The following is a 27,670-nucleotide window of genomic DNA, read 5'->3' as shown; positions in this document are numbered from 1 at the left end:
GAAAATCCGATACACAAACGCGTAACCTCCGTGCACGCTGGTCAGCCTCAGAGATCCATTCCTTCTTTTCAGCTATTTCGTCATCTCGCTTGTGCCTGCGAGATTGGCCTGTGACAGCGATACCTGTATTAGAGTCTTGGCTCTTTTCTACCTTACAAGACCTTTAATTGCAGTAAGTGATCTTTTTGTGGTTAGGACTTGGTATCCTATCGATACAACTTCAATTCCTCCTGAGTCCCTTTAAGGATATGCAGTTTAATTTTTAGTTCGCGGGGTGTGATAAGATAAAATAGTTGAAGCATAGAACTTAAAATATAACTAGCATTCTCAGACCCCAATGTATCCAGGCTTCACGGTAAACGATGCAAATGAATGCTCGTAGCTTAGTGAATAAAAATAACAAGTATTCTAAAAACGTGCTGCACGAAATTCAGTAATAATTTGAAGAATATATGCCCTATAAATGCTGTACAAAATGTACTGACAATATGAACGCGCAAAAAAAAAAACACGAAACCCAAACACCTAAACCGATACGAGGAATTTGAGACGCCTCTTCAAATGTGCACGACAAAATAAGCGTGCCCAGTGAACGCAATGAGCGATGCCAGCAAGATTCTTTTCAGAAAGTATTGGACACCACTGTGGTGTCGGCATTCTTCGTCACCCAAGGGTGGGCCAGCACTTCATCCAAAGAAATGCGCTCCGCTGCACGTATCCGGACCAGCTGCGAAAATAAGATATGTTGCAGTCTTTCGCATATTTAAAACAAAACAGCATGTCCATCTCCCTACTTAGCACACATACTTTCCCTTACCAACCGTTACGTACCGTACCCTAATCTAAATGCCCTCACGTATATTACCCACCCTTACCACCCCTTAACTATCCTACTTACCCTCATTAACCTGGTTACACTACCGCACCCTAACCTGTTAACCTATATACCTTACCAACCCTACTATACCCTACACTGCCTACCTACCCTACATTACCTTAACTTACCTACCTATAAGTTTATCGAACTTTGTCAATGAAAAACTGAAAATGTTTCTATAAAATAAGCACATTTAAGACGAACAAAACCAGTTTCCAGGTTCGCTGCTTCTAAAGAACAAAACCGTATAGGCACAGGTCTCTTTCAGTGCAATATGCCAACGTTGCTAGACCAAAGGTGCGGCAAATATCAAGACAACAGAACTGGGCTATGGCGGCCGTGTATACCTGCAGTGCTGACAAGCACAACAAACGCAGCACGTATGTTTCACTAACAGACATGGATGCAACCTGTAGCCACCAACGGTACACTATTTCGCGCAATGCGTGCTGCTAACCTTGCCGATGATGTCACGAGCATCGGCACCGACATGGTGCGGGAACTCAAGCTTGGCCGCTATTATGAGCTCACGGGTCTTGTGATACGAATCCGACGCAAAGGGCGTGATGCCCACCAGCATCTCGTAGATGAGGATGCCCAGACACCAGTGGTCCACCTTCTCGTCGTATTCGAGGTGCATCACCATTTCCGGCGGCAGGTACTCCACAGTGCCGCACATTGTACGTCTCCTGCAGGGAACATTGCAAGATTCAACATGCGTACATAGTATATTTGCAGCTTCCACTAAGAGGCAATCAACCGCTGCTCTGAAGAGGTTTCGCAGCTTTCTTTGTAGTCACTGACCACCGCTCGAAGGCATACAGTTCAAGCCACGTTTGGTTTCTTGTTTCCGCATCGTGAGTCACGACGCGATAGCAGGTGTGTCTAAGCTGTGAAATAGTTGCACTGAGGCTAACCGAAGGGCGAAACTGCACTTAGTAGAAGCAGTTATTTTATGATGACACTCTATACTGAAAACATCGCCTATGATCCTTGGTTTCAGTGACTGTCGGCTTCCGTCATTAATGTCATAACGATCCCTCTTTTGTCCTCCCTTGTCTGCTCAGTAGCTAACGAAGGCCTCGACTTTGACAGTCTTGATACCATAGGTATCATAAGAGGGTTCTCACACAGCTTCCACCCTCACCGTTCGATCACGGTACTACGTGGCACTCCCGGTACTACAGGACGTACTACGTCTGCCGCTATGGACGAGGGTGGCGCTGGTGAACACTCTCAAGGTTGGGTTACATTACACATAAATACCCCGAAAGCAGAAGGCAGAAGACTTGAAAGTCGTCGCCTTCGCTTAGTCGGTAGAGTACCGGGCGCGAAATTCTAAGGTCGTGGACTCGGATCTCACTAGTGGTGCGTGGTATTTTTCTTCTGCTTTCTAATCAATTATTTTGAGAATAATTACCCTAATTATCTCAAATGGACGAACACCACAAGTTAACAAATCATCCCCTGTCGTTCTTGGTTTTAGTGACTTGCCTTCCGTCATGTTTTTCATAACGAGCCCCATTTTTCCCTTCCCTTGTCTGCTCAACTCCTATAACAGGACAATTTACATTTGCCAAAAACTTTTTTCACCAAACTTTCAGTGATTTCGAATCAAATCAAGTTCATTCGCAACAATAGTGCAATATTGATGGCTTCCCTGGCAGAAGGACGTGAACACAGCTTGACTCGGCCAGGGAGCTATTTTGGCAGCAGGGACTTTACATAAACAGTACAATGGTTCAAATGCGAGAAAAAAATTTCAATATTATACATGCGCTTTGCTGATCAACATAATGATGTGACAAAAGCAACACAAAATAAAGTACAGTCGCGAGCAAAAAATATTAGCACAGATCACTGGCGATCAGAATTCGTATATCTCACCACGCGGCGCTGCGGTACGCAGACCAGCTTATCGGGCCGTTTCCATGTTTTGGAGCCTAGGGGGGGGGGGGGGGGGGGGGGGGGGGGGGGACGGCAGGAAGTAAGCTTTATCAAGCGCGCACCGCCCGAGCGTTGAAGTGCCGACCCTACGTGACTGTGCATGCGACATTTATTTTGGCTCGGTTATCAAGCTAAGATGGCTTCTTTCTATTACTGTTTTTTTATGTCCGCAATGGTTTGTCGAAAAGAACTCGCGGGAACAATAGCTGATAGCGCTGCTTTTAGCCAGTAATTTTTCTGGTCCGTGGCACACCCACTGAACCCCCCTAATACTGTAGAATGGAAACAGCCCGGCACTCTCGTTATCAGCCTCTTCGCCGCCCGCAGCGCCACGCGTTGTCAGTCCGGCGCTCTGGTGTTCCGTCTCGTGTGCTAATCTTTTTTACCCGCGACTGTACATAATGATACAACTGCTCTGCAAACAACCGGCATTCTATATGTATAGTAACGTAAACGGCGATCCAGGTGAAAAGGCAGACACTTCACATAATCATTAACAGATTTTCCGCGACAAAAACAATGCAAAGTACTAAGAAAACTGTCAAGTAACAAATATGCCATGCAATGCTCTGCTAGTTTCGTTTTCAGCTCATTTAGAAGAAATGATAGATTGTACGTTAATGTTGCAGAAGATAATTTGAGCTCGGCCGCGCCACAAACCATTACTCAGATGACCTTGTTCGATATGCGCGAGTTTGCAATGTAATAGTACACAATTTCTTCAGGAAGTCTTGCTAGCATGCGCTTGAAAAGGGCAGCAGGTATAGTAGACAGCAATTGTAAATTTGCTGCATGGTTTATGGCTTATGGGGGTTTAACGTCGCAAAACGACTCAGTCCATGAGGGGCGCCGTAGTGAAGAGCTACAAAAATTTCGACCACGTGGGGTTCTGCAACGTGCACTGACATCGCACATAGTACATGGGCGGCTAGAATTTCGGCTCCATCGAAATCCAACCGCCGCGGCCGGGATCGAACCCGCGTCTTTCGGATCAGCATCTCAGCGCCTTAACCACTGAGCCACCGCGGCGGAAATATCTTAAATTCAGCGAACAGCTCATGTTGTAGTGGCAGTATAGGCCATTAGCAACAGAGCGGACGGCTTTTTTTTTTTGAGCCTATGTAATACTGATTTTTTTTTTGCAGTCATGGCCCAAATTAATGTGAAATAGTTATGTGGGACCGAAACAGGGAGTGAATGACGAAGTTTGATGTTGTTTGGAAAAATGTCTAAACGTCGATGTACTAAACCAACAGCGAAAGAGAGTTTTTGAACAGTTATTGAATATGCGCATCCTCACTCATACGGTTGGGATGCCACCCCAAGAACTTCGTGCCCTTCCACTGTATCGAGTTAAGTGCTGCCCAAGCGCAGCCCGCCGACCAATCTTTCTTATTTGTTTTCTGTGAAAACAGTATAACTTTCTATTTTTGCGCTAAACGTCTGTTTCGGTAGTTTGATCATACAAAGCAGCTTTATACAGGGTGTTCCGTATTAAGTCGAAAGCCTTTAATGCCTCATGCTGTCGTGACCGAGGAATTTTAGCGTGTCCGCGTTTCGGCGTCACTACTTGAAAAAAAACTGTGTCGAGGCTGGGAATCGAACCAGGGCCTGTGGCATTTGAAGTGGAGACGCTACCACTACGCCATGAAGGCTTAGAGTTTGAGCATGAATAAAAGCGCATGTAGTGAATGCAAAGGTTTCATAAACAAAATAAAAGGAATAAAAGAATAAGAAAAGAAACAAAAATAAAAGAAGTAACAAAATTATAAAAATAAGTTAAAAATAAGAAATAGTGCGCCAAGAAACGCTTTCGCCTCGCAGCCCTTTAGAGAGACAAAGTGCCCCCTGAACTTTTTTATCAGTCAGGGTTGTAAAAATTTCTCGTGCTCAAGCTACTGGCTTACATGGCCTCAGGCACAGACCACAGGACAGCTCGTGATAGTCTGCGTTTTGCAATAAATAATTTAACACCGGAAATTACCTGTATTGACAGGAGTCGGTGAAGAACTGAAGTCGTCTGCGCAGAGAATTTTCGTCGTGTCGAGCGGAGTAGCCAATTTGAAAGGCTGCGCCATCTAGGGAACTGCGAGAAAACCAATGACCCTGCTTGGAGCTGGGGCAGGTCTCACAGTACCCCAGATGGTTCAGCCTCTCAAATCGGCTACTCCACTCACATCGACGAAAATTCTCTACGCAGACGACTGCAGTTTTTCGCAGATTCCAGTCAATCCAGGTAAGTTCCGATGTTAAATTATTTATCTTAAAACACAGATTATCATAAGCTACCTCGTGGTCTGTGCTTGAGCCGAAATAGTCCAGTAGTTTGTGCAGGGTAATTTGCAAACCGTACAGATGAATACGGTACACCCTGTACAGAGCATACTAACCAGATATAACGAAAAAAGCACCACAGTACTGTCAACGAGTACAGCGTCTGCTGACAATCGAACATGCCAAGTGAAAACTAGCCAGTGTACCCACCTCGAAGAGGGCGCGTGCACAGACCAGCCGAAGTCGGCAATCTTGATCTCGCCGTTGACGCCAAGGAGTAGGTTCTCCGGCTTGATGTCCCGGTGGATGACCTTGTTGTTGTGGCAGAACTTGAGCGCCTGGCACAGCTGGTAGGTGTACTGCATGGAGGAAGGTGAGCGCGTTTTGTAAAAAAAAGCAACGACATCGACAGTTGTACAAGGGATCGATAATATACGACGGATCGACCACTTCGGGAGTAAATATGGTAGTCATGTATAGAGCGGTACTCTCATGAGTTGTATAAGTAGGACGTAGGAGTTATTGTAGTCATATTCATGTTTACTTTCTTCGAGCTTCTATTCAGAAGTGCATTATCATTCAGTAAAGCTCCAAACTGGATTCTTAGCTTCTTTTATCACGCAACTTTTAAACGGTGAAGGGGCGCATCTCTTCAGGCATGTAGTTTCTGCCTGAAATACAAGCGTAACGAGTAGCGCATGGCAAATTCCAGCTGTTTGGCCTTCACTAATCTCTACTGAAACGACAATGATTAACGAAAAAAACCAAAAATGCAGGGCAAATTGCAGGGATTTTTCAAATCACTGCAAGAAATAAGAGCCGAAAATACGGATTTTTTTGTCCGAACTCGCAAGTTTTAGTTGCTACACAAACCACCACGGTCGACGACTGTTGCAGTGAAAAAACGCCGCCCTACAGCATGCTGCCGTGACCGGACAGCGCGGGATGGAGGCTTCAGTGCCGCGTCGTGGTCAATGCGTGTGGCGGTGTTTTTATTGCTCATCATCATCATCAGCAGCAGCAGCAGCAGCAGCAGCCTGACTGCGTCCTCTGCACGGCAAGGCCTCTCCCAAGTCTCTCCAATTAACCATGTCCTTTGCCCACTGCGGCCACCGTATCCCCATAAACTTCTTAATCTCATCCGCCCACCTAACTTTCTGCCGCCTCCTGCTACGCTTGCCTTTTCTCGGAATCCACTCCATTACGCTTAAGGACTAGCGGTTATCTTCCCTTCGCATTATATGCCCTACCAAGTCCACTTCTTACTTTTGATTTCAACTAGGATTTCATTAACCCGCGGTTGCTCCCTCATCCACTCTGGCCGCTTCCGGCCTCTTAACGTTACACCTGTCATTTTTCTTTCCATAGCTCACTGCGTTGTCCTTAACTCTGTTAGACTCCAGCTGCCTGCCCCGCAGTTGAGTACCGGCAAGATTCAACTGTTTTTTTGTCAATATCCCTCAAGACGAACGTATACAACAGCTGTATCATATTGCTCATACATGCCCAACAAGACTGTAAAAGGCGCCAGTGCATAGGCAGTTTTTGCAGACTGTGTCTTGATGCCCGATCTAGAAGGCCGTGGCTCATATAGCTTTCATTCCTCTCCCCGAATGAGAGGCGGCGATAATTTAATCGTTTTCTTCGTCCGCAGAACAGTAACTTTCTTATAACTATAACATGACCGCCACAGAGGCAGCAGTTTTAATATACGTACAACATGACGGTAATGGAGTTACGCTAACTTCGTGCTGGGTCCTCCTTTTGGAGATCAACCCTGCGTCTCTTGACAGCTGCAATTGAAACTCCATAATTTGTAGCGCCGTAGCGCACACCGCCGTTAGCTGTTGGCTGTTTCGCACGGTTATCGGTTTTGTAAGGACGTTGACACCAGCAGAGAATATTAGTAATAATTGTTTTTCCACTCGAATTCGGTTCGGCCGTGAGAAAATACCAACCGCATGCCCCTGTAATCATTACTTTCTCTGAAGGTGAGCTCCACTCTAGAACATCGGGGTTGTAAGAACTAGCTGCAAAAAAGGTGAAGCTATAGATGTCGTCAGCCTTCCTTCTCATCCTCATCGTTTAAGTCGGCCTATTTATGTGCTCGTCCTAGCCTGCCTTTAAACCTTTTATAAACGTTAACAATGTGGCTCCCAACAAACTACATTGTTCAACACTCAACCCGCCGCGGTAGCTCTGTGGTTAAGACGCTGGTCTACCGAGCCGGAGTATCCCGGTTCGATCCCGACCGCGGGGGCCGCGTTTCGATGGAGGCGAAACACAAAGGCGCCCGTGTGCTGTGCGATGCCAGGGCACGTTAAAGACCCCCAGGTGATAGAACTTATTCGGCACCTCTTCCGTTCTTCTTTCACTCTCTCCTTTTTCCCTTCCCTTACAGCGCTGTTCGGGTGTCCACCGAGATAAGTGAAACAGTTACAGCGTCATTTCCTTTAATCAAAAATCAGTTTTCATTTTCATTCTTCAGTACCCCTTCCTTCACATTGCGTTGGCTGCATCTGATTCCTGCATCTGATTCCAATTCAAAAACAATTATTTCCGACTCTCGAGGGGCATGTCGGAACTTCGAGCAGGGCTGGGTACCGTATCTAGCCTACCGCATTCTCCAAAACAGCGTCTATATCGGGGACCCCGCTCACCGGCGTATCGTTTGGCCTCCTGTTCACATGGGCCTTGAGGGAAATGAGGCAGCTGACGCCGCCGCCCGCGCGCTCTCTCACCGGACATTCCCCTCCGATCCTGACGATCAGGAACTCGAATTTATTCCAGCTTACACCTTCAAAGACATCGTTTTACTCTATCAATCTGGCCATGGTCTTTATCCCCGCCCGTGTAAAGGTCTCTCAAAGGCGGAGGAGCGGCTTCTGCTTCGCCTCTATACTAATACTTTGCTGTGCCCGGCAGCTCTCAAACACTTCGACCCTTCTTTCTCGGGCAGCTGTACGCACTGTGCGGAGAAGTTTTCGGACATCTACCACATGGTGTGGGCCTGCCTCTTCAACCCTGTTATCCCCCCTCACTCCAACCCAACCCGGGAGAACTGGGAGGCGACCCTGCTCGACTGCTCTGACCTGCAGGCCCAACGAGCCTTGGTCGCGCGAGCCCGGGCGGCGGCCGATGCCACTGGGGTCCCGAACTAGGGACCTCCACCTAGTATCTGTAAGGGCTGGCCCCCTCTGGGTCAGCTCATGCATAACCTCCTGTAGTATACCTGTACATAAATGTTTTCCACCACACCTGTTCTTCAACGTAAAACTAATTTTTCCCGTGGAATCATCATCCATCATTAATCATCCGCCATCAGTAACCAGCCCTGGAGATCAGACTACTGGCTTGTGCCCAGATTCAGAGCGCTTTTGTCACAGCATCAGAGGAGGACCTGTGGCATGACTGAAAGCTGTGGTGATGGCAGTCAGGGGGGTGAGACACGGGTAAGAGGAGGAGACAGCACTCACTGTGGCTGCTCGCTGGTCGGTAAATCGCTCTGCGTCACGAAGACGGCGAAAGAGCTCCCCCGAGGAGCATACTCCAGGATGAGGTAGACACGGGTCTCATCATAGAACCAGTTGTACAGGCACAGGATGTTTGGGTGCCTGCGAGGTGAGGCATAAAGTGGCCACTGAGCAATTGCACCAGTCTGGCATCGGTGGTCACTCGCAAAGCAAACGCTGTGTTAGCGTGCACTGAAAGAGAAGGTAAGGCACGGCAAAGGCAATTCTGAACATAGGTTTGAACAACCCCCTATACAATTTACACTATTATCATACTGTTCAACAACTTCGAGTAATGTTGAAGTGCGTCCGAGTGAAAGATTATTAACAAACACTCATAACAGAGCAGACACAGAAAACGAAGAACAGATGGTGCCTTAAAACCATTACACATTGAAAAGGCCTCGAGAAATTTCAAGATTGTTTTATGCGTGCATATCCTTTACTTCCACGCAAAAAAAAAAGGACCGTCAATGCACTTGTGGCCACACACACTACAAGGGCACACTTGGCTCAGTTGAGGTAACCCATTTTTTCGTTAAGCGTGATGACCTTAACCGAGGTTAACAATTAGCCTAACTCTGCGATGTGAACAACAGCACCATGCTATGCGAAAACCGTGGTTAGTTTAACCGACTTTAAGCGCGCCGCTGCGTCACAGTTTCCGTACACAAATATACTTGATTATGGCATACATCCAGCCATGGAAGTTGCATTATTTATGGTACTCTTCTTATTCTAATCATGCACCGCTTCAAAATTTATTTTAAAACTACTGGTGGAGCCTGTCTTGTGTAAAATTCCAAGAATTACGTCACACTTTTCACTTTGCCACATCGATCATGACAAAATAACCGCGTCAAATATCCCGTAAAAAAAAACCTTGTGGGATTCCTGTCAGAAGGCATGAATTGTTCTTCCACAAAGGAGGCTGAAAAACCAACATAACAGTGGCATTAGTATTTCGAACGCCAACAAACTGTATGAAGCGTTCTCAAAAGAAGCCGTGTGCTGAAGCTGGGCTGTTAAACGAATTTCCCTTTAGAGCGTGTTGACTTTACTTGCGTGCAGTTATCAATTTTTCACTTCCTGGCTGGCTGCATTTCGACGTTATAGTGGAACGTATGCACTTCCAATGAGAAACAAAAAAGGGGGGGGGGGGGGGGGGGGGCTCATAAGACAGTGTCAGGAGAATATCCACCAGCTTCCCAACAGCCTGGCGTAGCAAACAAGTGATATAATTGCAGAATAAAAAAGAAACCTTGAGCTCACTGCGGCGACTCACATTGGAGCGATGTGAACGCAAAAACTCCACATACTATATCGACGTCCGTGGCTGTTCTCACGTCCGTGTGCTATATCGACGTCCATGGCTGTTCTCACGTCAAGGTATTTTTTGCGTTCTTTCACGTTTAATTAATAAGCTAATTACACCTCATCATTCAAATTTTCCCACGGCAACATTTTATCCCACACAATGTGTCACAATCACACTTTCACAACTTTATCTTAAGAGAATGACGTAATCATGCGGACGAAATTGCGGACACTTTTTTCTGACGCGACAGAGCCCTATAATGCTCTCGCATTAAAAAAAGTCGAAGACGAATAAAGAACTGCAGTTAAAGAGAGCGCGCAGGCCATAACTACATCTACACAAAAAAAAACAGCAAACAGAGCGGGATAACCTTCAAGCGAGAATGTAGCACAACGCAGTGTGCTACAAGGTGTACTCGTGACAATGCAGATCTCAAAGCAAGCAAGCTCACCTTAGGTGGGACTGGATCTCGATTTCCCTTCGCAACTGACGCTCCATGTTACAGCGCTGCAGCTCAGACTTGAACAGCATCTGCACGCACGACGTTGACGATGAAGTTTGTAGGCAGCTTTTAGGGAAGCTTTGGCCAAAAAGCGCCGTTGCAAACGCTATTTTCATCTACTCAGGGTTTGACCCATTTTCCAAGAATTTCTTCCTAGAGAAGTCGACAGCAGGCACGGGGAAAGCTTGTACCAACTGGAAACTGATGGTTATACCTGGCGGCACTGGGGACTGAATTCCGCACCTCCCCCTTACGAGGCGGACGCCCAAACCGCTAGGCCACGGCTGCTGTCTCACGCACAACGTTTACACACCATTTCCTCGTGTGATTAGGGATGCCTTGCAAAAAAGACTATCTGAAGGCTTTCTTTATTTATTTATTTTTATTCAAATACCTCACGGGCTCCGACTGGAGTATTATGTGAGGGGGGTTACATAACTGGCGTGGGAAAAAGAAGCTAGTAGAACATGGTTACTTTAACATCGTTATACAATAACAAGCAAACAACCAGAAAATAGAACTAAATTGAAAAACTAAATTGAAAAACCCACTACAGAACACACTTCAGAAAAACACTTCAGAACAAAATGCTGCTTATTTTTTCTTTGAAAATAACGTAATCTGAGATGTGAACAATGTTTTCAGGAAGACTATTCCAATAAATGATTGCATGGGGCAGGGCTGATGAGTTGAATGCAGTGGTCCTTCCCGAAAGGCGTTTAAAACTGAGGTGATATGCAATCGGTGAGATGTGCGGGCCGGTTTTGTTAAGGGTAGTGTGAAGGAATGGTGGCTGTAAACAATTTTATGGAAGAGGCAGATAAGTGCTATTGTTCTGCGAGATTCTAAGGATGGAAGGGATAACGAAGCCTTAATGTTAGTTATACTGGAATGTCGGCAATAGTTGCGAGAAATGAAGCGAGCGGCACGATTTTGTACGCGCTCTAGGGAATGAATTAAGTACTGCATTTTTAACAGAAGGCGCCAGAACACCAGAGTAGCAAAAGGATGCCACAAACCTCCGAACTTAGATGATGAGCAGTTCTGTGCTCAATAAATTTCAAGAATTTCGGTTGGCAGCGTTATTACAGCCCTCGACCACTGCTTCCTTTGGTTGTGAATTCCGGAACCTTTTGTTGAGGCGAAAGCCTTCGATGGCTCATTGTTGTCCGTCCATCCGCGAAAACTGTCACATTATAGCCGTCAGTCATCTTGATGACGTCATCAGTGGTGTAATATGGAACAGCCAAAAATCATTGAAATCATCGTAAAATAAAGTTAACAAAATGAAATAACAAAAATTAAACTAAGAATAAGAACATAAAACTAATAATAAATAAAAATACGAATAAAATGAATTGAAAATAAATAATAAATTAAGGAAAATTAACAATTTTGAAATAATAAAGAATAATAAAGAAGAGCAAAGTAAAAGTAAACCTAAATATGAAAAAGAAATTAATAAATAAATAAAATAAAACGTCAGAGAAATAAATATAAATAGTGACAGAAACTAATGACATCATCAAACCTCGTATTATGTCTTAACCGAACATATGTACTGCGCATACGCGTGACGTCACCTATGACGTCATCCCCACTTTCTATATGTGGAGCGCCGACCGCCGCTCCGACCTCCGCTCCGACCTATGGCGCCATCACCACAGTCACAGGCGCAGCAACAGAGGCGGAAGGGGCTTTCGCCTCATCGCACTTTAGCAAGAGCAGAGTGCCCCCCAGAATTTTTATCGTTGGCTGTCGTATGTACAGTCTTACAATGAATTTACAAACATTATAGCGCAACCATGTGAAAATCTTCCAATCAGTCTAAGCTGTCAACGTATGGTCACGTGTGGTATCCGCAGGCAGTCAAGTATGGTATCGGCAGGCGGTCAAGTATGGTATCGGCAGGCGGTCGACAAGGAAGGCTGGCAGAACTGCTTGAAACGTGAACGTTGTTTATTGTGCGACCTCGTGCCCGTAAATGAGTACAACTCAGAGACGGCGACATCAGCGAGTGTACCAGCTGGTCGACGAAGAACAGGATCACCATCGCCCTCACACAGCGTTCAGTTTAATGGTGACGAAGAACTTTCAAGATAAGGCTCGAAACGCACCTATGACAACCTCCAACATCGTAGAAGCCATTGTGAACGGCTACAATATTTCCATAAATATCTGGTTGCCTCTTGTGTCACAGAGTGAGAAGACCACGTGCCGTTGCATTCGAGCATTCACAAGCGTTACAAAGCAGCGCCAGAAGCCTGTAGACGCAACGGTTCTGTGCACTCTGCCAATTTTCACTTCAAGGAGTTTGTTTATGCACTCGAAAAGAGTTTTTAGAGTTCTTAAGCTCAGCCCTTATATTAAGTCAAAAGATATCCTGGCACAAAGCAAAAGCAGGTGTCGGAGTAGGTGCTTAGCTTTGTTAAATTTTGATAAGCCATGGGCCTCTCTGCATGAATGCAGTATGCACACAATGTTCCCGTTCTATATAAATCGCTTCAGAATGGCGGAGCCGCAAGGCTGGTGGACAGTTGCCGAAAATCAGATTTCAGAGACGACGTTCGGTGCGTTATTACAGATTGACACCTGGCAAAGAGCGCAGCGAAAAGTAAATACGAAGAAAAGCGACAAATCCCAATCCAGAAATACAATATAAAATTTTCTGTTGTCGCGGAGATTTTCTGTAACATTCATGCCCATGATCTTGTTCTAACAACAGAATTTTTTGTAGCATTGACAGAATTTTGTATCGTTACTGCAGAAAAGTACTGCAGATCTACAGATTTGAGATAAGTACTACAGAAAAGAACTACAGTAGTACAGAAAAAAAGCTACAAAACAAAAGAAAATTCTGCGTTACGACAAAACAGCAGAATATTGTATTTCTGGCTTGGTTCTACCGTTTCTTTTTTTCGTCTGGGATAGGATAAGCGCTAAGAACGGTGTGCTTTATACAGACAGATATCTGCCTGTGCAAGTAAGATTTCTTTATCGGACAACGCCACTGTAACTGACCTACACACATTGAAGAAGCTTCGATGATGTGATAGGCCTCTGCAACCTCACGCGTGCGCCGTAACGGTGGCTAAAAAAAACGTTCGTGTTTGAATGCTCCATGCATAAGCATTTGCGCGCAAAGGAGGACAGGCGGGTGGAACAGGCTCTTTTTTTGTGCTTATCGGTGCACCATACGGCGTGTTTTAAAAAATGAACGCCTTGCTGTCAATGCCAGGCCACCATACAATAGATCTCGCTACTGATTTCATTCTAGAAATGCCCATATGTTGCTTATGCAACAAACCCCGTACAAGATTCTGTAGCGACTCGGGAATGACCACATTGTTTGTCCATACAAGGCATCCGTCATCTATACTCAGCTCCTGTCGGCGCGTCCAGAATGGTTTCAGCTCATCATACACAGTTTCTGGCTAGCCATGCCATATCATTTGCCGAACAGTGTTGAGTAGTTTATCTCGCCTTGTTTCTCGTTCAACATCCTTTGCCGTCGATAGTAACTCGTTCAAAGACGAAAAATGAAAGATTTCATCACACCGGTCACCCGTGTCTGGTAGTGGCAAGCGAGACAATGCGTCCGCATGACTGATAGCAGATCCCGGCTTATGTTTTATCTGGCAGCGATAGTTGGCCAAAAATGCGACCCAACGATGGACTCTTGCTGTAGCTACAGCACTGCCCTGTCTTTTTGAATCAAAAAGAGTAGTGAGCGCCTGATAGTCAGCCAAGCAGTTAAACACTCGGCCATAAACGTCCTTCTGAATTTTTTTTCCCCCATGCGCAACACCGTTGCACCGTTTCAACACCGTTTGTTGCGAAGGTACGGGATGTGGACTCGGTGAAGGCTGGGAATTGGGTCTTTATTAAAAGAATTTGACCCAAAAGAAAAGAGGGCCCCAGGCCCTTGGAAGGTACAGACTGGCTCCCCGAGCAGCTGCTCTCTTCCGATGCTGGAGGACGATTCCCCTCGTTGGCTCCCGTGCGTTCACTGCTGCTCCCTCGAACGCCGTGCCCACGAGACCAAGCAGCGCGTTCTTGGGGAGGAAGCGTCCCTGGGCGCTGACGGTCGTGTTCTCGAACGCCGTGTCCACGTGTTCGCGTCCCTCGGCTTTTACGTTCGCGTTTTCAAACGCCGAACATGAGACCCGCGTCCGCGACGAGGCCGGCACTCTGCTACGCCGAGTATGGATCGGGACGCTCGCGACACAAAGTTTCCGGAGCTCGCGGGCCCACAGGCCAGCAGTTTCTTGTAACGCAGCAGCAACAAGGCATGCCGAACGCGACAAGCCACGAGCAGACATCGGGCGACACGATACGACAGACATTACTTGCAAAATAGCACCCAGCTCTAGCTAGCAGAAAAAAAAACACCTAGTGCAGTGGCATGCCCGTTTAAAAAGCTAAGCTGGTTAAAGCGTCCCGGTAGTTTATTCACCTTCATGGCTCTCCTGATACCTGCGAAAAACGATAGCCACGAATCATTAGGTAGCATATATAAGCGTAAATTATCACCTGAACTTAAGAGAGTCATGAATCCTTCGTATCACCATCCCCTTTTCCACTCTCGATTAGCCCCGTCGGCAAGACCTTATGCCGGAATCAGGCGGAAGCGGAGTAGGGACAGCATGACGCAGAACTCACAGAAGTACGAAATGAAAACAAAAAATCAGTTTATTAACATTGCTACAGACTAAGCAAGATTAAGGCGACCTCTGCACCAACACTTCGAATGCCCACGAGGCGAGACGACGTCCAAGCTTAGTCGCCCGCTTCAGTGACGCAGGGTGAAGCACGAAATGTCGGCTATAATGGAAAAAGAATGATAAAAAAGGCGGATTAGGATTAATTAAGAACCAGAGGTAACCAAACATGCAACTTTACAGGTTATACCGCAATGTGAGCATACGTTTCCCTTGTTAAAGAAAAATAATGTTAAAGCAACACATGTACGTAGCCAAGGCATCGACAGAAAATATGCGCATGCGTTACTCCGAGGAGTACCTAATTTATGCAAGCTTACTCCGAGGATTCCCAGCTCTGGTCGCTGCTTCCGAAGATTCCAGAAGTTATGTGTAGCTCGGCAGACGTGTCTGGGAGCTCCAGCGCTCGTATGATCCGATCGCGCTGCAAACGGTAGAGCTGCCGTTCACGGCAAACTGCACAGGCAGTACCGCTGACAGCGAAGCGCTGGAAGAACGCAGGCAGCTGGTCGGAGTCGTCCTCCAGGCTATCTAGAAAACTGCAAGACGCCTCTCAGCTTGACTGCTCCAACTTATTTGCAACAAGAGCGCATTCCGCATCACCAGCGCTTGACGGGAATTCCTCGGTATCATCGCGCCCGCCTTTGTCACGATGCCTGCAACCGTCAGAGAATTGTTTCATACTTACAAAAGTATGAAATAATCGGATTTCATTCTATTCGAAACGATTAGAAAATGCTTTTTTATTTTCAAAATCGCAGGGCACAGGGCCACTAACGCAAGCCAGTGGGTTCCGCGTAGAAATGTAGATTCATTTTATCACACCAGCTATGTTAACCAATGGCAACGATTTGGCAGGGTTTCAGAAGAAATTTCGTGGACTAGAACAAATTATGCTGGTAACGGCAGTGTATACTGCGAAATCACAGCCGATAATATGGCTAGATATGCAGCCGCTACCCCGATAAGCACTTCGACTTTGTCACCGATAGCCAGTGCCATGGCCGCCGAGGCGGCACAAACTGGAACTTTCAGCATCACCAGTAGCGTGGCGCATTCAGCGGGTAGCTGCTACAGGAGATCGAGCGGCCGTCCTGTTGTAAACGCTCAGTCCGACCAGGAAAAAATTCGCGATGTTTTGGCAGCGAATTTTCTACCTCTTACCAACTCTGAATTAAAAACTAACGCGGAAACAGCTTCCGTATCCCTGAAAATCCTGCTGCTGCTGGTTTTAATGACCTGACCGCTAGAGCAATCAACCTAAATTTGGAAACAAGACTCCAGATAACAAATCAAAAAATAAAATAAACAAGTTATCAATTTGGCGTTGCGAGTTCGTTGTCTTATTGTCAGAAAGCTTGGTGTCTCGATGGGCCGGCGCTTGTGGTGCCCCTTCGTGTGGAGCCGCCTTGCGTTCCAGAAGTCTGAGCACTGAAGGAGAAAGAGGGTAAGCAGGGAATGGGGAGGAGATGGAGGTATGAAAGGACGCGCCTTAGAGAGAAGACCCCAGTCGTATGCCAACGCCTGGGAGTAGCTACCGGCTGAGTATTTATCGTACGTCTTCGTTGGACTACGCTCCTGGCCAAGAGGCATTTGTCCTGTGCTTCAGTAAGTATCACCGGTACATATTCATAGCTGACTCATAGTAGCAGTGAAAGATCTTCCGCGGTGCACGTCATAAAAACTGCAAGCCTGAATGAATTCTTGTTCTTGTTCCTTAATTCGCAGGTGACAGCATGAAGGTCCCCGGTTGTCACCCAACCTCACGCACTTTTAAACGTGAAGTTCCCAGACACTCTTAGAGCGTGTGGGGGTAGCGGTCTCGGACTCAAAGGAGACGCCCTACCAACCAAGCTACAAGAGGTTTTTGGTCATTTGGTGCCCAGCTTTCGCCGGTCGCAAGCCAGAGAATGGGTCGGAGCCAAAGGTTGACAAACAAAACAATGTTTATGCAGCGATGAGACGATACAGAGGATTTCCCAATCACTAGTACAAGCACATACAAAGTGATTAACAAAACAATACAACTCGGGCAAACTTACACTCCAAGGAGAATTCAGTACAAAGGAAATATTGCACCTAAAGTGCACTAACACAGGACAGAGGCAAACAAACAAAACGCAATTTGTTCACAGGGCACTGCGACAGTCCGACGACCAGAGGTCCACGACGATGCCGTCCCGCAGACTGGCGCACACTCCCGTCGGTCCGTGGCTGGGGCGAGTGGTGTTGTCCCGGGAGTCAAGCGGGCGCGCTTCCCCAAAGCTTAAACGGCGGCTCAAACTAAACTGATAGCGGTCAACGCCCTTCTTATATAGGCTTGGTCCGCGTCTTTGTTCAACGCGCCAAAGTAGGCGCGCACATACACGCAGTGTCGGCCGTGCAGTCTCCTTTTCTTTCTCGCGCCGGCGGTGCGCCCTCATTGGCCAAAAGCCGGGAGTCGCTTCGTGGAGCTTCTCGTCATTTCTGGCGTGGCGCCGCCGGCGACAGGCGAGAGGGACATGTCTTAGCGCACGCAAGGCTAGGCCCTTTCCTCCGGTTAGCAAAGAGACTCCGACGTTCTAGAGAAGTCGGCGTCGTGGCTGTCTCATTCCTTTCGGCGAGTGGTGGTGGAGGGGGCAGCCACACACACACACACACACACACACACACACACAGAAGGCTAGTCGCCCTCCCGGGGTTTCCTCCTCCCCCGTTTGACGACCGCGCCGGCGAGATGCGTCCGCGCGGCGAAAAATGTGACGAATTTTGTGACACCGGTCATTACAGCGAGTGGAAGAGCAGCGTCGACGACGTGATGCTTCAGGACACTCTACGGGCGTCCACGCCGCTGCCGAAAAGCCGCGACTATTCCGAGTAGCAGTCAAATTCGTCCAATTCGTGGGTGTCTTCCGCTGTTCCTCCCACGTACTCTTGCGACGCCTTAGTGAGCAGCTCCTGGTCCGGATCCAGCCTCTCTCCACCGTCGCGGCCAAACGAAATCTCCGTTGAAGAACGTGTGTCTCGCTGCCGTCCGAGCCTAAAATTCTGACGGTTGCAGGCATCGTGACAAACGCGAGCGCGATGATACCGAGGAATTCCCGTCAAGCGCTGGCGATTCTGAAGGCGCTTATTTTGCTAATGAGTTGGAGCAGTCAAGCAGAGAGACGTCTTGGAGTTTTCCGGATAGCATGGAGGACGTCTTCGGCTCTTCCTTCCAATTACTCTTGCGACGCCTCAGTGAGCAGCTCCGGTTCCGGATCCCTTCTCTCTCCGCCGTCGGGGCCAAAGGAAATCTCCGTTGAGCAATGTGTTTCCCGCTGCCGTCGGGAAACACAGGATGATTCCGAGGAGTTCCCGTCAAGCGCTGGTGATGCGGAAGGCGTTCATTCTGCCTATGAGTTGCTGCAGTCAAGCAGGGAGACGTCTCCGAGTTTTCGGGATAGCCTCGAGGACCACTCCGACGACCTGCCTGCGCTCTTCCAGCGCTTCGCTGTCAACGGTACTGCCTGTGCAGTTTGCCGTGAACGGTAGCTCTACCGTTTGCAGCGCGATCGGATCATACGAGCGCTGGAGCTCCCAGACACTTCTGCCGAGCTACACCTCACTTCTGGAATCTTCGGAAGCAGCGACCAAAGCTGGTAGTCCTCGGAATAAGCTGGTATTCGCATGGTAAGTGCGCTATAATTGTGCAGCGTGTTTGACGCTTGGAGATATTCTCTGTCAATGCCTTGGCTAAGTACATGTGCTGCTTTATTATTATTTTCCTTTGTGATGTCCGCTTCATGCAAGATAGTTGTAGCAGGGCCGCTTGATGCAAAGCTTGCGCTTCGCATCAAGCGGCCGTGGAATGAGCAACCAGCGACCTAACGCTCCAAGACGCACCTTCGGCGTCTACGCCACTGCCGCAAAGCCGTCATGATTCCAAGGGGCTGTCAGATTCGCCCAGTTCGTGGAGCTCTTCTGGAGTTGTTTCCACATACTGTTACGACGCCTCAGTCAGCAGCTCCGCGTCGGCTTTCGTTCTATCTCCTTCGTCGCGCCAATGGCAAGCCCTGTTGCAGAATGTGTGCCTCACTGCCGTCGGAGGATGCAATTCACCGAGTGCGATGATCTCGATGGATTCCTTTTATGCGCCGACGCTGCAGAAGGCAGGCGTTCTTTTTGCAAATGAGATGCGGCAGTCAAGAACCTGCATGACGACTGCGACCAGCTACCTGTCGTGTTCCAACGGATCGCTGTCAACGGTACTGCGTATGCGGTTTGCCGTGAACGGCACCTCTTCCGTTTGGAACGAGATCGGATCATACGAGCGCTGGAGCTCCAAGACACCTCTGCGGAGTAGCACCTCACTTCTGGAATCTTGGGAAGCAGCGACAAGAGCTGGTAACCCTCGAATTTATTGGCATTCACATAGTAACTGCACTGTAGTTGTGCAGTGTATTTAATGTTTGTACATATTCTGTTTCGATGACTCGGCTATTTGCACGTGCTGCTTTTAAATAATTCTGTTAGGTACGCTTCATGCAAGGCAGTTGTTGCAAACCATGTTTTATCCTTAGCGCGGGAGCTTAAGAATACTCTCGGCAGAAACATGCTTTATGTGGGTTAATCTATTTGAGACTCGAGGTTCTTGTGCCGAGGAGAAATGCATGCTCATACTGCGGATTATAATGTGCAGTTGCCTGTTTGTTTGCCTGTTCTTACTGAATCTTAATCCGCCTTTTTACCTTTCTTTTTCCATTATAGCCGAAGTTTTTCGCTTCTCCTTGCACCACTGAAGCGGACGACTAACCCTGGTCTGAGATTGCAGTGGACGTCTTCATCCAAAATATGCTGGAAGTGGACGTCTTTTTGACGTCCACTTTGAGTTTGAGATGCGTGTCCCATGCGGCCTCACGTGCAAGGCGTTGGGCTGTTGTGTCGCTGACGAGCGTTGATACCACGCTGACGGCATGGACCTCGACGTCGGTGGTATCCACTGCGGTGCCATCTCCAGGAAGGGCTGATCTTGATTGTATATCTGTCAGGACCATCTGCTTGCCAGGACAAAATACGATTGTGTAATCATACTTTAAAAGCCTCAGCAAGAAGTGCTGCGCTCGTGGTGGCATATCAGCTATCGCCATCTTTGTTATGCCGATAAGGGGCCGGTGATCACTCTAGAATCAGGGGGCGCCCGTAAACGAAGTGATGAAATCGTTCACAGCCGAAAACAAGCGCCAGAGCTTCATTTTCAATTTGAGAATAGCGCTGCTTTGTCTCAGCTAACGATTTTGATGCCTATGCGACTGGAACAGCGGAGCTGCGCTCAGCGCCTCACAAATTCCTCGCCATTCTGTTTCATGGTTAAATGGCAGTTCACTCGAAGCGCACGTCCTGCTTAAGAAGCGACCTTATCAGTGAAGTGCGCAGTGACAAGCTTGGCACATATTTGCTAAAATCGTTGTCATTTCGTGAATGCTGGAAATTAATCCTGGATCCGGCTTGAAGTCTTCGCTGGAAACTAACCCAGAAATGCGATCCTTTGTTCACCAAATTTCACTTCGCAGCGTTAAAGGTAAGCCTTTCGGATTCAGCTGCTTTTACTGCACTTCGTAGGCGCTTGTCATGTTCTTCTAGGGTGGCGCCCCAAATCAACACACCGTCAACATACACGCGAAACCCAGGAAGACCGTCAAATACCTCGTTTAGTGCTTTCTGCAACACCTCACTGGCTGAGGCAATGCCGAAAGGGAGACAAAAAAATGTAACGCCCAAAGGGTGTAGAGAATATGCATATTTTGGATGAAGACTCATCGAGAGGAACTTGATGAAAACTGGCATTGGCTTCCGAACGAGAAAAAAATTTTGCGCCTGTTAGCTCTGCCTCAATACCCTCTCGCCTTGGCGTCTGGTAGTGTTCCGTTTCAGACTCATTAATTTTTCTCGGGTCAAGGCATGCCTAGCTTGCAGACTTTTTCACGCACAATGACGAGTGGACTTACCCAATCCGTCGGGTCGCTTATTCTGAGAATGATGCCCTATGGTTCCAATCGGTCCAGCTCGGCACGTAGTGGCTGCTGAAGAGACATGGGCACTCTTAGAGCCGGCTGGACGATGGGCGTAGCATCCTCGCGAATCACAATATTGCATTCCCGCCGAAGGTGTCCAGTTCCATGAAAGTGTGGGAACTGCCGGGCAGTTTCCTTAGAAGTGGTTGTGGCTACAGCGTCGATATTGCGCTGAGCTTGACCAAAACACTCGCCGGCCTCCAATCCAAGAATAGCCTGGTGGTTTGTTTTTTTTTTTTTTTTACCACGAAGACCTCAGCACTTTCCTTTCGATTGCCAATGACGACGAGCGTCGAAAAGGTTCCCCAGTACTTGATAATGCCACCGTTGTACGAGCGCAGGGCTGCTCCGTTTGACCGAAGCGCAGTGACGTTTAACCTTCGATAGGCTGATAACGGGATGAGGTTCGCTTGGAATCCGGTGTCAACGTTGAAAGTGACGTTCTTTCTTCCAATAGTGGCTTCCACAAGCTAGTCGCGGCCACTCGGAATGCTATCGACCGCCACATTTAAACTTACGTCGTCACCGTCTTGCTGTACCTCATCATTAGTTGTCCCTCTGCAACGCGAGGCAAAATGGCTTGGCCTATTGCAGGAACGACAAGTTTTTCCGTATGCCGGACAGCGCATTGGCGGATGCGTCCGGTCGCAACGCGTGCATGTTGCAGGCTGATACTCTTTTCTTGAAGTTACTGCGTCGACTTCGGTCTCTGTCTTAGGCCATCTCATGTTGGCGAGCGGCGGTTTCAGCTGCTTTGAGTAAAGTCACAGCTCTTTCGAGCGATAAATACATTTCTCTAAGAATTTTCTCTCGTAGCTTGGGCGAGTTCGTGCCGAAAACCACCTGGTTCCGAACCATGTCAGTTAGGGCCCCGAAATTTCAGAGCCTCGCCTGTTTCTTCACCTCTCGCATAATTGTTCGAAAGGTTCTGCCGCCTGCTGCACGCGTGCACAAAACACATACCTTTCGTGCACTTAGTTTTCCTGCTCGGCGAGGTATTCCTGGAACTTTGCGACAACCATTTTGCAGTCCTGTTCTTCTGTCTCCAAGAACGAGAAATTGTAAATCTCCATCGCAACTTCGTCTGCTACGCCGAGCAAGAGCGCCATTTTCGCCGCTTCAGTCCTTGGTTTTTCAGGTGGCGTTGCCTCTAAGAAGAGTTCGAACATTTGGTGGAACAGCTTCCAGCTTCTTTCGGCGTCTCCGGACAGGATCAGTGGTGCTGGAGGCTTGATGCTTCCCATGTCTGCAAAGCTGCTGCGGGTCGTCCGTCGGCGGGTGAGCACTACGAGTGGAATCCGCGAACAGCAGGCCTGAGGATCATCCCACTTCTGACACCATGTATCGTTTCACGACTGGCCGAACTGAAGCGTGGACGCAGCCACAAAACAGTGAACGAACGGCTTTATTCAGGTAGTTTTTATAGCCCACTCGGTGCGTAAGAGGGATAGTGGGTTATCGCACATTAGATAGCGGTGTGCTCCCCAGAGCTTGGCCGCTGGTTAGTGCGCATGCGTGCGTCACCGACTGAAAATCCGATACACAAACGCGTAACCTTCGTGCACGCTGGTCAGCCTCAGAGATCCATTCCTTCAGCTATTTCGTCATCTCACTTGTGCCTGCGAGATTGGCCTGTGACAGCGATACCTGTATTAGAGTCTTGGCTCTTTTCTACCTTACAAGACCTTTAATTGCAGTAAGTTATCTTTTTGTGGTTAGGACTTGGTATCCTATCGATACAACTTCAATTCCTCCTGAGTCCCTTTAAGGATATGCAGTTTAATTTTTAGTTCGCGGGGTGTGATATGATAAAATAGTTGAAGCACAGAACTTAAAATGTAACTAGCATTCTCAGACCACAATGTATCCAGGCTTCACGGTAAGCGATGCAAATGAATGCTCGTAACTTAGTGAATAAAAATAACAAGTATTCTAAAAACGTGCTGTACGAAATTCAGTAATAATTTGAAGAATATATGCCCTATAAATGCTGTACAAAATGTACTGACAATATGAACGCGCAAAAAAAAAACACGAAACCCGAACACCTAAACCGATACGAGGAATTTGAGACGCCTCTTCAAATGTGCACGACAAAATAAGCGTGCCCAGTGAACGCAATGAGCGATGCCAGCAAGATTCTTTTCAGAAAGTTGTGGACACCACTGTGGTGTCGGCATTCTTCGTCACCCAAGGGTGGGCCAGCACTTCATCCAAGGAAATGCGCTCCGCTGCACGTATCCGGACCAGCTGCGAAAATAAGATATGTTGCAGTCTTTCGCATATTTAAAACAAAACAGCATGTCCATCTCCCTACTTAGCACACATACTTTCCCTTACCAACCGTTACGTACTGTACCCTAATCTAAATGCCCTCACGTATATTACCCACCCTTACCACCCCTTAACTATCCTACTTACCATCATTAACCTGGTTACACTACCGCACCCTAACCTGTTAACCTATATACCTTACCAACCCTACTATACCCTACACTGCCTACCTACCCTACATTACCTTAACTTACCTACCTATAAGTTTATCGAACTTTGTCAATGAAAAACTGAAAATGTTTCTATAAAATAAGCATATTTAAGACGAACAAAACCAGTTTCCAGGTTCGCTGCTTCTAAAGAACAAAACCGTATAGGCACAGGTCTCTTTCAGTGCAATATGCCAACGTTGCTAGACCAAAGGTGCGGCAAATATCAAGACAACAGAACTGGGCTATGGCGGCCGTGTATACCTGCAGTGCTGACAAGCACAACAAACGCAGCACGTATGTTTCACTGACAGACATGGATGCAACCTGTAGCCACCAACGGTACACTATTTCGCGCAATGCGTGCTGCTAACCTTGCCGATGATGTCACGAGCATCGGCACCGACATGGTGCGGGAACTCAAGCTTGGCCGCTATTATGAGCTCACGGGTCTTGTGATACGAATCCGACGCAAAGGGCGTGCTGCCCACCAGCATCTCGTAGATGAGGATGCCCAGACACCAGTGGTCCACCTTCTCGTTGTATTCGAGGTGCATCACCATTTCCGGCGGCAGGTACTCCACAGTGCCGCACATTGTACGTCTCCTGCAGGGAACATTGCAAGATTCAACATGCGTACATAGTATATTTGCAGCTTCCACTAAGAGGCAATCAACCGCTCGCTATTGCTAGTCATGTGCCTACCAGTCATCAAAAAACAGTTAGCTGGCTGCTGCTCTGAAGAGGTTTCGCAGCTTTCTTTGTAGTCACTGACCACCGCTCGAAGGCATACAGTTCAAGCCACGTTTGGTTTCTTGTTTCCGCATCGTGAGTCACGACGCGATAGCAGGTGTGCCTAAGCTGTGAAATAGTTGCACTGAGGCTAACCGAAGGGCGAAACTGCACTTAGTAGAAGCAGTTATTTTATGATGACACTCCTATACTGAAAACATCGCCTATGATCCTTGGTTTCAGTGACTGTCGGCTTCCGTCATTAATGTCATAACGATCCCTCTTTTGTCCTCCCTTGTCTGCTCAGTAGCTAACGAAGGCCTCGACTTTGACAGTCTTGATACCATAGGTATCATAAGAGGGTTCTCACACAGCTTCCACCCTCACCGTTCGATCACGGTACTACGTGGCACTCCCGGTACTACAGGACGTACTACGTCTGCCGCTATGGACGAGGGTGGCGCTGGTGAACACTCTCAAGGTTGGGTTACATTACACATAAATACCCCGAAAGCAGAAGGCAGAAGACTTGAAAGTCGTCGCCTTCGCTTAGTCGGTAGAGTACCGGGCGCGAAATTCAAAGGTCGTGGACTCGGATCTCACTAGTGGTGCGTGGTATTTTTCTTCTGCTTTCTAATCAATTATTTTGAGAATAATTACCCTAATTATCTCAAATGGACGAACACCACAAGTTAACAAATCATCCCCTGTCTTTCTTGGTTTTAGTGACTTGCCTTCCGTCATGTTTGTCATAACGAGCCCCATTTTTCCCTTCCCTTGTCTGCTCAACTCCTATAACAGGACAATTTACATTTGCCAAAAACTTTTTTCACCACACTTTCAGTGATTTCGAATCAAATAAAGTTCATTCGCAACAATAGTGCAATATTGATGGCTTCCCTGGCAGAAGGACGTGAACACAGCTTGACTCGGCCAGGGAGCTATTTTGGCAGCAGGGTCTTTACATAAACAGTACAATGGTTCAAATGCGAGAAAAAAATTTCAATATTATACATGCGCTTTGTTGATCAACATAATGATGCGACAAAAGCAACACAAAATAAAGTACAGTCGCGAGCAAAAATATTAGCACAGGTCACTGGCGATCAGAATTCGTATATCTCACCACGCGGCGCTGCGGTACGCAGACCAGCTTATCGGCGGGCCGTTTCCATGTTTTGGAGCCTAGGGGGGGGGGGGGGGGGGGGGGGACGGCAGGAAGTAAGCTTTATCAAGCGCGCACCGCCCGAGCGTTGAAGTGCCGACCCTACGTGACTGTGCATGCGACATTTATTTTGGCTCGGTTATCAAGCTAAGATGGCTTCTTTCTATTACTGTTTTTCTATGTCCGCAATGGTTTGTCGAAAAGAACTCGCGGGAACAATAGCTGATAGCGCTGCTTTTAGCCAGTAATTTTTCTGGTCCGTGGCAGTCCACTGAACCCCCCTAATACTGTAGAATGGGAACAGCCCGGCACTCTCGTTATCAGCCTCTTCGCCGCCCGCAGCGCCACGCGTTGTCAGTCCGGCGCTCTGGTGTTCCGTCTCGTGTGCTAATCTTTTTTACCCGCGACTGTACATAATGATACAACTGCTCTGCAAACAACCGGCATTCTATATGTATAGTAACGTAAACGGCGATCCAGGTGAAAAGGCAGACACTTCACATAATCATTAACAGATTTTCCGCGACAAAAACAATGCAAAGTACTAAGAAAACTGTCAAGTAACAAATATGCCATGCAATGCTCTGCTAGTTTCGTTTTCAGCTCATTTAGAAGAAATGATAGATTGTACGTTAATGTTGCAGAAGATAATTTGAGCTCGGCCGCGCCACAAACCATTACTCAGATGACCTTGTTCGATATGCGCGAGTTTGCAATGTAATAGTACACAATTTCTTCAGGAAGTCTTGCTAGCATGCGCTTGAAAAGGGCAGCAGGTATAGTAGACAGCAATTGTAAATTTGCTGCATGGTTTATGGCTTATGGGGGTTTAACGTTGCAAAACGACTCAGGCTATGAGGGGCGCCGTAGTGAAGAGCTACAAAAATTTCGACCACCTGGGGTTCTGCAACGTGCACTGACATCGCACATAGTACATGGGCGGCTAGAATTTTGGCTCCATCGAAATCCAACCGCCGCGGCCGGGATCGAACCCGCGTCTTTCGGATCAGCATCTCAGCGCCTTAACCACTGAGCCACCGCGGCGGAAATATCTTAAATTCAGCGAACAGCTCATGTTGTAGTGGCAGTATAGGCCATTAGCAACAGAGCGGACGGCTTTTTTTTTTTTGAGCCTATGTAATACTGATTTTTTTTTTTTTGCAGTCATGGCCCAAATTAATGTGAAATAGTTATGTGGGACCGAAACAGGGAGTGAATGACGAACTTTGATGTTTGGAAAAATGTCTAAACGTCGATGTACTAAACCAACAGCGAAAGAGAGTTTTGAACAGTTATTGAATATGCGCATCCTCACTCATACGGTTGGGATGCCACCCCAAGAACTTCGTGCCCTTCCACTGTATCGAGTTAAGTGCTGCCCAAGCGCAGCCCGCCGACCAATCTTTCTTATTTGTTTTCTGTGAAAACAGTATAACTTTCTATTTTTGCGCTAAACGTCTGTTTCGGTAGTTTGATCATACAAAGCAGCTTTATACAGGGTGTTCCGTATTAAGTCGAAAGCCTTTAATGCCTCATGCTGTCGTGACCGAGGAATTTTAGCGTGTCCGCGTTTCGGCGTCACTACTTGAAAAAAAAAAAACTGTGTCGAGGCTGGGAATCGAACCAGGGCCTGTGGCATTTGAAGTGGAGACGCTACCACTACGCCATGAAGGCCTAGAGTTTGAGCATGAATAAAAGCGCATGTAGTGAATGCAAAGGTTTCATAAACAAAATAAAAGGAATAAAAGAATAAGAAAAGAAACAAAAATAAAAGAAGTAACAAAATTATAAAAATAAGTTAAAAATAAGAAATAGTGCGCCAAGAAACGCTTTCGCCTCGCAGCCCTTTAGAGAGACAAAGTGCCCCCTGAACTTTTTTATCAGTCAGGGTTGTAAAAATTTCTCGTGCTCAAGCTACTGGCTTACATGGCCTCAGGCACAGACCACAGGACAGCTTGTGATAGTCTGCGTTTTGCAATAAATAATTTAACACCGGAAATTACCTGTATTGACAGGAGTCGGTGAAGAACTGAGGTCGTCTGCGCAGAGAATTTTCGTCGTGTCGAGCGGAGTAGCCAATTTGAAAGGCTGCGCCATCTAGGGAACT

The 27,670-nt window shown here is 47.3% G+C and overlaps 1 protein-coding gene and 1 pseudogene across 2 annotated transcripts in view; both read right to left on the bottom strand.

Moving 5' to 3' along the window:
• Positions 1-622: 622 nt before the first annotated feature.
• On the bottom strand, positions 623-10,459 carry LOC149359335 (aurora kinase A-like; annotated as a pseudogene). Its single transcript, XR_016288192.1, has 5 exons — positions 10,380-10,459; positions 8,575-8,712; positions 5,309-5,457; positions 1,335-1,566; positions 623-727 (listed from the first exon to the last, which is right to left on the bottom strand). The product of XR_016288192.1 is annotated as an aurora kinase A-like (transcript).
• Positions 10,460-22,973: 12,514 nt separating this feature from the next.
• The window catches only part of LOC149359334 (aurora kinase C-like), a 33,038-nt gene continuing 28,341 nt past the window's right edge, over positions 22,974-27,670 (bottom strand). The window contains exons 9-10 of the mRNA XM_089569024.1: positions 24,041-24,272; positions 22,974-23,433 (exon numbers count right to left, since the gene is read on the bottom strand). Of these exons, the coding sequence (XP_089425150.1) occupies positions 23,329-23,433; positions 24,041-24,272 (337 nt within the window). The 3' untranslated portion in view covers positions 22,974-23,328. The remainder of the gene's footprint in view (positions 23,434-24,040; positions 24,273-27,670) is intronic.

The sequence above is a fragment of the Amblyomma mixtum genome, chromosome 2, assembly GCF_055824585.1.
Source record: "Amblyomma mixtum isolate Tamu chromosome 2, ASM5582458v1, whole genome shotgun sequence".
Lineage (NCBI taxonomy): Eukaryota > Metazoa > Arthropoda > Arachnida > Ixodida > Ixodidae > Amblyomma > Amblyomma mixtum.
Note: the sequence above shows the minus strand (reverse complement) of the source record. Positions and strands in the feature narration are given on the sequence as shown.